The sequence below is a fragment of the Neomonachus schauinslandi genome, chromosome 5 (assembly GCF_002201575.2).
Source record: "Neomonachus schauinslandi chromosome 5, ASM220157v2, whole genome shotgun sequence".
NCBI lineage: Eukaryota > Metazoa > Chordata > Mammalia > Carnivora > Phocidae > Neomonachus > Neomonachus schauinslandi.
This window is the reverse complement of record NC_058407.1, coordinates 49,807,104-49,818,507: the sequence shown is the minus strand read 5'-3', so window position 1 is coordinate 49,818,507 and position 11,404 is coordinate 49,807,104. Positions and strand designations below refer to the sequence as shown.

The following is an 11,404-nucleotide window of genomic DNA, read 5'->3' as shown; positions in this document are numbered from 1 at the left end:
GTGAGCAGGTGGTTGTCCAGCTTAAAGAAGCTTGGGAGACCAGTTTGTTCTCACAGAGGAAAAGATGAAAAAGACTTTGAATGTCATGTAATCCAGCAGTTCCCAAACCTGGCTGAACATCAAAATAGACAACCTGGGACGTGCATTAAAAAGAATCCTGGGTCTCTGTCCTAGATCTCGATACAGTGCGTATGGAATGATGCCTAGAGAACTGTACCTTGAATAAGAGCCTTTGATGATATAAATTCAACTCCTTAAGGAAACGGAGGACAAAAGCAGTCAGGAGTAAACGGGTCTCCCGACTGGAGATTCGCTGTTCTGTGCTTTGGGTGGTGGCCGGTTGTCCTGAAGGGCATCTGGGTTTTCGTTTTAGGGTATTGGAGAGGGCTTGCTTTTCCGGGCTCTCTAGGCTCACTAGACATGGCCTTCCCTCAGGTTTCTCTCTCCGGAAGTGCTAGAGGTTCTGCGGGTGCTACACCTGACGCTGCCCAGCGGGCGGGTTAAGACCAGGCACCGCTCGGACTCTCACATCTGGCTGCCGTGCGCGCACGCTCTTCTCCAACCCCCAATCGCCTCGCCCTCATCCCTCCCCTGCTGAGTCTCATCCCCCGCCTCCCACGGGAGCCTTGGGGCGGAGCTTCGCCGCTGCCCCGCCCCTCCGCACGCGCAGGCCGCTGTGGGGGCGTTCCCGGAAGTTCTTAATTTTCGGAGCTGATTGGCTGATCGTGGCCGTGTACCCTGCCCGGGTTTTCCGGAATTTGGGGAGAGTTGCAGGGGAGCAAGATGGCTTTTTTGAGTCAGCACTTGCGCGAGCTGCAGGGACCTTTGCTCCCACCCAAGGACTTGGTGGAGGAGGACGATGACTGTCTGAAGGAGGACGTGGAGGAGGATGAAGACCTGGAGTTTGTCGATGCCGAGGAGCTCTGCAGTGGGGGCGTAAAGGCGGGCACCCTCCCGGGGCGCCTTCGCGGTGAGGAAGCCCTCTGCCCGGAGGGGATGGGATTGGAGGATGAAGTGTTTCCCGTTCAGGCCTTGTCCTAAGTAAGGCGCCCATTGCTGCTAACAGACATTTTTGGGGATGGCCTAGCTGTTTCATCCTACCTAGGATAAGATTATATAAATATAATACAGTAGCAGTGACTTGAGTAATACCATGTGTTAAACTTGTGCTCAACGTGTATTACCTCATTTGATGTTCACAAGTCTTTGACGTAGTTTTATTTTTATAGTCGAGGGAACAGTTGGATGTCGAGCCTGTATTCACACCCAGAATTAGACTTTTCAACTATTTTCCTATCCTGCTTGGAGTCAAATATTTATTTTTCAGCTACTTAGAAAATACACGCACACACAAGAAACACCTCAAGGCGTTGTGGATTCATTAACTTTGTGTGAATAACGTTGTGATGTGCGTTTATCTTGTGTAGTTTCCTGCGCTATACATAATACCTGTTATGTGGACATTGTGACTGATATTTAAGAAAATTTTAGTGGTAAGACCAGTAGAATGTTCTGTGCTGATGGCATTGTTCTATGTTTGCGCTGTCCAGTACAATAGCCACCTGTAGCTGGTGGGAATTGGGAACGTGAAATGCAGCTAGAGCAACTGAGGAGCTGAATTTTAAATTTTGTTTAATTTTAACTAATTTAAGTTTAAGTAGTCACATGTGAGTGGGCAGCGCAAGTTTAGACAGAAAGTTTTCAAGTATTTGTAAGGGTTTAGTCATTTATCCTAAAAGTATTAGTGACTGGATACCTTGGTCCAAGCATGGTGATGTTTGTTGCCAGGGGGGATACCTGGGAGAGATAAGATAATGAGGTTTCTGTCTTAATGGAGCTTGTTCTTTGGTGAATTAAACACACATTCTTTAAATAATTACAGAAGTAACTGTAATATTACTTAGTTCATAGAAGGAATAATAAGTAGTGCTATGAGAGGTTATAATCTTGAGATTCAGGGAAGACTTTCCTGAGGAAGCAACAATTAAATTTAGAGGTCTGTAGCAAATGGGGGCAAACAGTAAGGAAGAGAACATTTGAGGCAGATGGAACAGCTTGTGCAAAGGCCCTGTGGTGGGAGGGACCATGGCATTTTTTAGAAATTGCATGAAGGTCATTTTTGGCTTAGGTCAGAGTAGCAGAGAGATGACTGTTTTTAGAAGAGAAACAACAGACTTGCCATGTACCATACTTACCTCTTGGAATACAAGGACAAGTGAAACATTGTCTTAATCTAGAGAGCTTACAGCACAGTAGAGGGAGACCGATAAACAGGTAAGTGGAATGTAGATACCCTAATAAACGTCTATAGAGGGTGCTGTGGAGGGAATAAAGAGAGTGGAAGATTTGGTGAAACATTGAAAAAGAGGTTTTAAAATGTCTTAAATTAACTTTTTTTTTAAGTTGTAATTTCTGATGAAAACACTCAAGAGCAATGTGACGTGTTTGGACGTTTTCCAGTAACGGGTCCTTGGTGGCGAGTGAAGGTGCAAGTGAAACCTATGGGATCAAGGAGCTATCAAGTTCAAGGATTTCCATCTTACTTTTTACAGTCTGATATGTCACCACCAAATCAAAAACACATCTGTTCCCTGTTTCTTAAAGACTGTAATTTCCCCAGTGATTATATAAATAAATTTTTAGCATGGGTAAATGCTGTATCAAGCTTTAAAAACCTAAACTTTGAAAATCTTAGGGAAACATTAAGAACTTTCCAAAAGGAAACTGGAAGGAATGGTCAAAAAAAGTCTACACAGAATGAACAGGAAGAGTCTCTACCAGAAAACGAGATGTGGCTCCCTGTGGAAAACACAAGTAAGTGTGATTTTATCATCCAGTTTTATTGTAATTGAAATACTTAATGACTAGTGTGTTTAAGATATCACCAGTATAGTATCTTGGCATACTATTCTTTTTAAAAATCTGTTTTTGAAAATGTGTTTCTATTGCTTTTGGGTTTGTCATTATAATTTCCAGGTTCCTCATCATTACGGTGGAGAGGTTGGGTGAGATGATCTTTAAGCCCCTTTTAGTTCCTCCCCAGCTCTAAAACTGTGTTTCTCTCTACCGTTTTTTTTTTTAAGATTTTATTTATTTATTTGACAGAGAGAGACACAGCAAGAGAGGGAACACAAGCAGGGGGGTGGGGGAGGTAGAAACAGGCTTCTCGCTGAGCAGGGAGCCCGAGCAGGGAGCCCGATGTGGGGCTCGATCCCAGGACCCTGGGACCATGACCTGAGCCGAAGGCAGATGCTTAACGACTGAGCCACCCAGGCGCCCCTCTCTCTAACTTTTGTGTGCATGGGATTACCTTGAGTCATTAAGAAAAAGTTCGTTTTTTTTTTTTTTAAGATATTATTTATTTATTTGACAGAGAGAGACAGAGTGAGAGAGGGAACACAAGCAGGGGGAGTGGGAGAGGGAGAAGCAGGCTTCCCGCCGAGCAGGGAGCCTGATGCGGGGCTCGATCCCAGGACCCTGGGATCATGACCTGAGCCGAAGGCAGACGCTTAACGACTGAGCCACGCAGGCACCCCGAAAAAGTTCAGTTTTTAACTATTCAGTTCCAATTATTATTCTGTTTAAGAAGGGAGAAGAGAGGGGCACCTGTGTGGTTCAGTTGGTTAAGTGGCTGCCTTCGGCTTAGGTCATGATCCCAGGGTCCTGGGATCGAGTCCCTGCTCACCGGGGAGCCTGCTTCTCCCTCTCCCTCTGCCTGCCACTCCCCGTGCTTGTGCTCTCCCTCTCTCGCTCTCACTGTCAAATAAATAAGAAATCTTAAAAAAAAAAAAAAAGAAGAAGACAGAGGAGAAAGTTAAGAATATGAGTATTCCATTTTGGAAAGATTTCAGTCCAAAATGGTATAAAATAATTTTTTAGTATGGTTTGTTATCTGGACATTCACATGAATGGAATATTTCATTTCTTAATTATATCAAATAAATTTGGCAGGACATCACTGAATGACTTCAATGACAAAAGAATCATGATTACAGTCAGAAAAATGATTATAAAGGTTAATATGTTAATGATTTATTTTTTATGCTTAGCTTTAAATTTATCTTTATATCACAGAGTCACAAATTTTCCTCTGATTATATTGTCTACAAAAGGAAACAGAAGGCTAAGAAGCGGTTGTCTAAGCATTTGAAGAACATAATGAAAACCACTTCAGTACAAAATCCTTTGTTATAACACGATCAATTTTCTTGCTGGTTAAAGTAAATTTATTTGTCTCTCTTTGATTTGGATTTTTGGAACTGGTTGTGCTCCAGGAGAATGTCCGTCACATCAGTTGTTCTGTGAGCTCATTTGTATGTTTTGATTTGTTCTTTCCTATTATCCTGTAGTTCCGTTTAAAAGTATAATGACAGCTTTGCAGTTTCCAAAAGTAATGGAATTCCTTCCAGTTCTTCTGCCTCGACACTTTAAACGGCTCTTAAGCTCAGGTTCTAAGGAGGTGTTGGAAGACCTAGAAGAGATGTTAGGTACACATCCATGGAAACTTGGATTTAGTAAAGTAAGTAAGACATTTACTCACCATTTAGAAATCCTGTGTGAGGGAGGATTTCTCAAACTTTACAATTTTTGCATCTCTTTCAAAGGAAAAAAATTCATATGGACCTCAATGTTGATTTTTCTTTTAGTGTTAGAACCAACTATAAACTTCTTATACCTGTAGCTCTTATGCAGTAAATTGATGACATTGAAATTGTCAATAATTTAATTACATAATTTAATTTAATAGGAAACATCTTTTTGGTAACTAAATGGCCATTTGCAATGTGAATATAGATCTCACTGAAGACACAGGTTCTCATGAATTTGGCAAATCCATTTTAATCCCTCACTTTCCTATCTGAACTTCTGAAAACTTTCATTATTCATGTGGTACATCATGATACTATTGGAATTTTTATTTGGCACAATAATATCACTTACATATGAATCCACCTCTGTTCTTATCATTAGAGACCAAGAATAGGCGTGGCACTATGAGGCTTCAGTGGTGTTGGAAACCAAACTCGGCACTTAAATGTTGGCAGTACTTGGTTATGGGTGGGTTTTCCAAATGAAAATACAATTTAAAAATTCTGAGATAATTCTTGGATCGCCAAGAATGCTTACTGAACCCCTTCCCCCCAATTTGAGAAATACTGGAATAATGAATTTGTTTCCTACATAAAATGATGATGATTTCAGTATGTTTTGCAAAATGAAATTCATTGAACATTAGATTATTATATATATTCAGTAGAGAAGAGAGGCAGAGCAATGCACATTCTGGGACTCAAGTGGAAAGAGGAGACTTGAAGTCCCACTGTTCGGTGTGGAAGCCACCATCAAGAATATAGACTGTTACTGAGGTATTAGATGGCTGGGGCTGCCAACCCTCTTAAGTCTGTGCTTCAGGCCATAGTCTGGGTAGCTTAAACAATAGAAATTTATTTTATCATGGTTCAGGAGGCTCTAAGTCCAAAATCAAGGTGTTGGTTGGTTGGTTTCTTCTGAGTCCTCCTTAGCTTGTACATGGTCGTGAGGAGACCCTTCTCCCTGGGTCTTCACATTGTCTTCCTTTTGTGCCTGTCTGTTGTAATCTCCCTTCTTAAAAGGACACCAGTCATACTGGGTTAGAGCCAATGACCTCATTTGAACTTAATTACCTGTTTAAAGACCGTATCTCCAAATATGGCCACATTTTGACATACTTGCAGGTTAGGATTTCAACATGAATTTTGGGGGGACACATTTTAGCCCATAAAATGTATGGATGGCTCTAGGAGGGATGTCTCCGTGAAAAAAAAAAAAAAAATGGAGCTGGTGGAGAACCTTCTGAGTGGATCATGGTGAAGGAAGTTCTGTGTCCCTCCAGTAGAGTTTGGGCAGAATTGTTGAGAGGCACGTAGAAACCTAAACAAGCCAAGAAAGTGAGGCAGTCACCAACTTCACTATACACACAAGAGTTTGACACAAAAGTTAATATAATTGTAGTATATCCTGTCCTCAGCTGTGAATCCTATTTAACAATGATTTACTGAAAATTGATTAATCAAATATATACTATAACTTTTTTTTAAAGATCGGAAGAGGAGAAGCAGGTGTGGAGGTGATGGTATAAAAGAGAGAGAGCTTCTGTAGAGAAAGACTTCCCCTAAGAGGGAGTTAATATTAAATATCGAAAATTAGAAAAAAAAAAGGGTAGTATAAACAGTACTTAGAATAGTGTTGACTTTATAAGGCATGGAAAGGGTGAGTCAGGGGATTCCTGTCTTTTGCGATAAGCTTCATAGTGTTATTTGACTTTGAAAACTGTATGTGTATTGTTTTGAGAAAATAAATTTATATAGATCTTTATTCACAGTACAGCAAAAACTTGGTGATGTATTAGGTACCCAGTTTTTTCTCCAAATTTAGTTGATATACATGTCCTCTGGGACTTAAGCAATTATTAACAAATAACATATTTTTACGTAATTCTGATAATAGTCATCAACATTTATAATTTTTATAAAGCAACTTTATTTTCTTAAAGATAACCTACACAGAACTGAAGCTTTTGCAATGTGAGGCGAGCTGGACATCATTTTGTCAGTGCAAGTCTCTTCTCCAGCTGATGAGTGATTTGGAGAAGAATTCATTAATAATATATTCGAAACTGAGGCACATATGTCGAGACCAAGGGCACACGTGCATTGAAGAAGCTGACTTAACTTCTAAGTTGTCAGACCATATGTCCTTCCAAGACGCTTGGCAGTCTCTGAAGTTTTTGAAGGACATTGGTGTGGTGACATACGAGAAGGGCTGTGTCTTTCTTTATGACCTTTACCAGGCTGAGCGAGGCATTGCCTCTTCAATATGTGACCTGATGACGAGGACTCCATGGCATTTACATGTCGATGTCAAGAGGGTGCTTGCGTTAATTCACACTACAAAACCTGAGAAATCAGGAAGCGACGAGACACTGAATGAAAGTCAACCGGATGAAACGGGTTTAGAAAATCCTGTGGATGTTCTGGACTCACAGGACAGTGGTGACCATGTTTGCAGTAACGGTGAAAGTGAAGTGAATGTAGAAACAAGTGAAGGTCAGCTGGATCAGGATCAGGTGGCTGCTTTGGAAATGGTTTGCTCCAACGCCGTGACGGTCATCAGTGGGAAAGGTGGTTGTGGGAAGACCACCATTGTTAGCCATCTTTTTAAGCATATGGAGCAGTTGGAAGAAAGAGAGGTAAAAAAAGCTTGTGAGGACTTTGAACAAGACCAGGATGTCTCAGAAGAATGGATCACCTTTACCGAGCAAAGCCTCCTGAAGGCAGACAAGGCGATAGAGGTGTTACTGACAGCACCAACGGGGAAAGCGGCTGGCTTATTGCGAGAGAAGACTGGTTTTAACGCTTATACGCTGTGTCAGGTAAAACTTTGTCCATTTTTTTTCTACAGAGAAAACATTTGCCTGAAAGACGGGCTTTATTTAATGAGTTTATTTTTTATTTCTTCCTGATGACAGTAGGTATTTATTGAATGTCCTAGGGATCCCTGCTTTGTAGTCACTGAACACTGAGATCAGTGCCATGCAGAGCAGCCGGTCTGTAAACTGTGACCAGTTTGCAGGGAGGAAGGAGCTGGTGCTGGAAAGTCAGTCAGTAGACTGCTTCTTTCATTGAGGAAGTCTTACTATGGAAAAGAAGTCAGCCAAACTGAAGTGTATGCTTCATGACGTAGTTCAGTTAGATTCTGGTACAAGCTTTATTCTGGGTGGGATGGAACTGGTTACAAGCATGTTACCGTCCACAGACCTTATTTGAGAAGTGTTTGTGTGGGAAGGAAAAGGTTTTATTCTATTTTATAGAAGGAAAACTCCATAGAAGTGAAGACTTTGATCATCCAGTTCAGTTCTTTATCTCCTTTACCCACAACAATGCCTGGCCAACAGTCATGTAATACAATTTTCAAATGAATCGATATGCTTGAAAAACATAGTTTTGGCTGTAATTAGAAGTCATGACATCTTGAACTTGTAAAGAACTGGAGAGGTTTTTCTAGGTCTGACCTGCCATTTTACAGATCAAGGAACTCAGTTGTTGGAAGATTTCTGAAGGCAATAATCATTGACTTGGACTATAAAGGACAGAGAGGCTCAGGTGAGGAGACGGACATTTTATTTCAGGGGAAAGCCTTTCCACAGGCATTGAGGAGAATGATCACAGGGTGTAGAGATGGTTTTGAGGTGACGGCGTTGATCAGAATGAATTCTGTGTATTATAAAATAATGGAAATTGAATTTGGTTTAGACTGGGAACTTGAACTTTCAAGTTTGCAAAATATCCCATTAAATCCTTGATAAACCAGTGAAGTGAGTAAGCCATATCATCTCCATTTTACAGAAGAATCAGTTGAAATTTGGGGAATTCAACGACTTGCCCAAGATCGTAACCAGGTGTGGAGCTAGCACTTGGATTCAGATTTGTGACCTCCCCTCTCGTTGCTCTTTCTGTGGTGCCGTAATTGCCTCCTTTATTATAGTTCTTGCATATCTAACAAAGAAGCTTGGACTTGGCTTATTGGGGAGCCATTTAGGATCCTAAGCGAGAGAGAGAGAATCACAGAGCCGTGGGCCACCTCAGAAATGACATCATGCATCACCTGTATTTTTCACACGAGTGAACATAGCCCTAGAGAAGATCAGTGTAGCTCACTCATGGCAGAGTCTTCTGATCAGTTTATGATTTTTCCCATTACGCCTTCACATCTGATTAGGCCGAAGGGTTGGCTTAGAAGAGGAGAGCCGAAGAGGCATTATTACTAAATTTCATCTTATGTTCCAACTCTGATCAATGGGTAGTATCTTAATATCTGCTTGGGATGCTGGGAGAATATTTCTGAAGCCACATTTAGGGTCAGAAGAGAGTGTAGGGCCAAAGGAAAGGCACTGATGTGGCACTTACGCCATTTATTTATCATCCTTGGGATAGGGTTACCCGGTTACCAGATGGAGCAGATAAAAATAAAATTTTGTGTGTGTGTGTGTGTGTGTACCAAGTATTGCATCAAACATACTTGCACTGGGGCACTTGGATGGCTTAGTCGTGAAGCGTCTGCCTTTGGCTCAGGTCATGATCTCAGGGTCCTGGGATCGAGCCACATCTGGCTCCCTACTCGGCAGGAAGCCTGCTTCTCCCTCTCCCACTCCCCCTGCTTGTATTCCTGCTCTTGCTACCTCTCTCTGTCAAACAAATAAATAAAATCTTTAAAAAAACAAAACAAAACATACACTAAAATGTTATTTATTGTTTATCTGAAATTCATATATCTTATCTGGCAATCCCATTTTGGGTTAGTGTGTGGGGGAAGGTGGTTGTAAGGCTGTGGGAATAATCTAGGCTCATAGGTGGGGCCTGTATTGAGTTGGTAGCACTAAAAATATAGTGGAAAGTGTCAACCAGGCATTTCTAAGATAACTAAGTGAATATATAAAATCAAAGGAAGCAGTTAGCAGTGATTCAGATGTTCTTTTGAGACAAGGCCATTGAGAGAATGGGGGTTTTGCTGAAGGGAATTGGTGCATTTGGGTGGAAAATGTGAAGGCTTTTACTTAATAGACATGTTGAATCTAGCTTCAGTAGAAAAATTTTAAAAAGATATGATACCATTTAAGAAATCTGTGTCTGTATATAGTGTATACGTACATACTTACAACATAGAAACATTTTGGGAATGATGTATACCAAAATATTTAATCTCTGGTTTTATTTTCCAAATTTTTCTCCTCATCTGTATTTTTATTTATTTATTTATTTATTTATTTATTTATTAAGATTTATTTATTTATTTATTTGGCAGTGCAATAGTGCTGTGTGTGAAACTTTTACAGTAAACACACATAGTACTTATCAAGAAACATTTTTTAAAAACTATTTGATCTTTTTTTGTTTTTAGATTTATTTGATCTATCTTTTCTGTGTATCCATCCCTTTAGGGTTTTAAGAAGTTTGAACTTTTGTGTTCTCTAGTTCTTTAGGCTGTTTCCCTATGTGGCTTTACCTACACCCTCCCTCCCTCCCCCATTTAAGAGTTTTGTTTTAAAATAACATGGGTTGTTAAGATTTTGTTTTGTAAAATTTATAACCTGAATTTAGAGATGCCATACTTTGCTTGCAGGTCAATTATAGCTTTTATTTATGGGAGAAAAAAAGCCCGGCCAAGAACCGTCCATGGAAATTTTCTTCAGTTAGAGTTCTGGTTGTGGATGAAGGGAGTTTGGTATCTGTCAGAATCTTCAAATCGGTTTTAAAGTTATTGTGTGAGCACTCCAAACTTTCTAAGCTTATTATCCTTGGTAAGTTAAATATTGTTGGAATCCTAATTGTTTAGTTCAAAGCATTGCAGTTGGTAGGTTGCTTACACCATTTCACTGGTTTGGTATCCATATCCTACAGGTGGGAAGCCGTTTCTCAGAGCCCACACCCCAGCCCCCCTGAGTTCAGTCTGACCTCTCCCTCTATCAGCTTGGGTGGTTCTCCGTTTGGGCTGGGATATTAGCAGACCAGGCCGCGAAATGAAATGAGTTGTAATTGGTTACTGCTAGTTACCTAAATGATGACTGTTAAAATAGTAAAAACGTCACACACTTAGAAAGTATAATGCAGGGGCGCCTGGGTGGCTCAGTTGGTTAAGCAACTGCCTTCGGCTCAGGTCATGATCCTGGAGTCCTGGGATCGAGTCCCGCATCGGGCTCCCTGCTCGGCAGGGAGTCTGCTTCTCCCTCTGACCCTCCTCCCTCTCATGCTCTCTGTCTCTCATTCTCTCTCTCTCAAATAAATAAATAAAATCTTTAAAAAAAAAAAAAAGAAAGTATAATGCAGATCATTTGGAAATATAAAAAGTCTGAATTATAGACCACTTGGCAGTGAATTTATGATTTTCAGCTAATAACTCAAGCTAGATATCAGTAGCCTTTTAAATCCTTTCCCATTCTGGTAAGATTTAGTTAGATTCTGTTGGGTACTACTGGTCTGTAGACTATGATTTCATAGAGAATCATATTGTGAGAATCAAATTGTATACAGATAATTCTCTTAGGTCTTTGAGGACATGCTGTAAACATTTGATTCTGTTAATGGCTTAAGCATTCCCCCAGTTTCCACTGAGAAGAGTTGTTTTTTTCACTCCAGGGTTGGTTTGTTTCAAGAGATTTCTAACAGAGCCAAACATTATCGTTATATTACAGGAATTTATCTATTATCAAATATGTTGGGTTTGTTTATTTTATATTTTATATGTTTATTTTATTTATTTGAGGCCATAGATTCTTCCAGGTCTACTAAGACGTTGAGCAAGACTGAGTAGGTGGCTGAATACCATATACCTAAGATTCTAAGGCCTGTTTTTCTCTAAAATATATGCC

The 11,404-nt window shown here is 40.4% G+C and overlaps 1 protein-coding gene across 1 annotated transcript in view; it reads left to right on the top strand.

The window, feature by feature from the left end:
• Positions 1 to 773: 773 nt before the first annotated feature.
• HELB (DNA helicase B) overlaps positions 774 to 11,404 on the top strand; it is a 36,443-nt gene continuing 25,812 nt past the window's right edge. Inside the window, exons 1-5 of the mRNA XM_021678619.1 lie at positions 774 to 970; positions 2,404 to 2,814; positions 4,350 to 4,519; positions 6,533 to 7,411; positions 10,159 to 10,336. Of these exons, the coding sequence (XP_021534294.1) occupies positions 784 to 970; positions 2,404 to 2,814; positions 4,350 to 4,519; positions 6,533 to 7,411; positions 10,159 to 10,336 (1,825 nt within the window). The 5' untranslated portion in view covers positions 774 to 783. The remainder of the gene's footprint in view (positions 971 to 2,403; positions 2,815 to 4,349; positions 4,520 to 6,532; positions 7,412 to 10,158; positions 10,337 to 11,404) is intronic.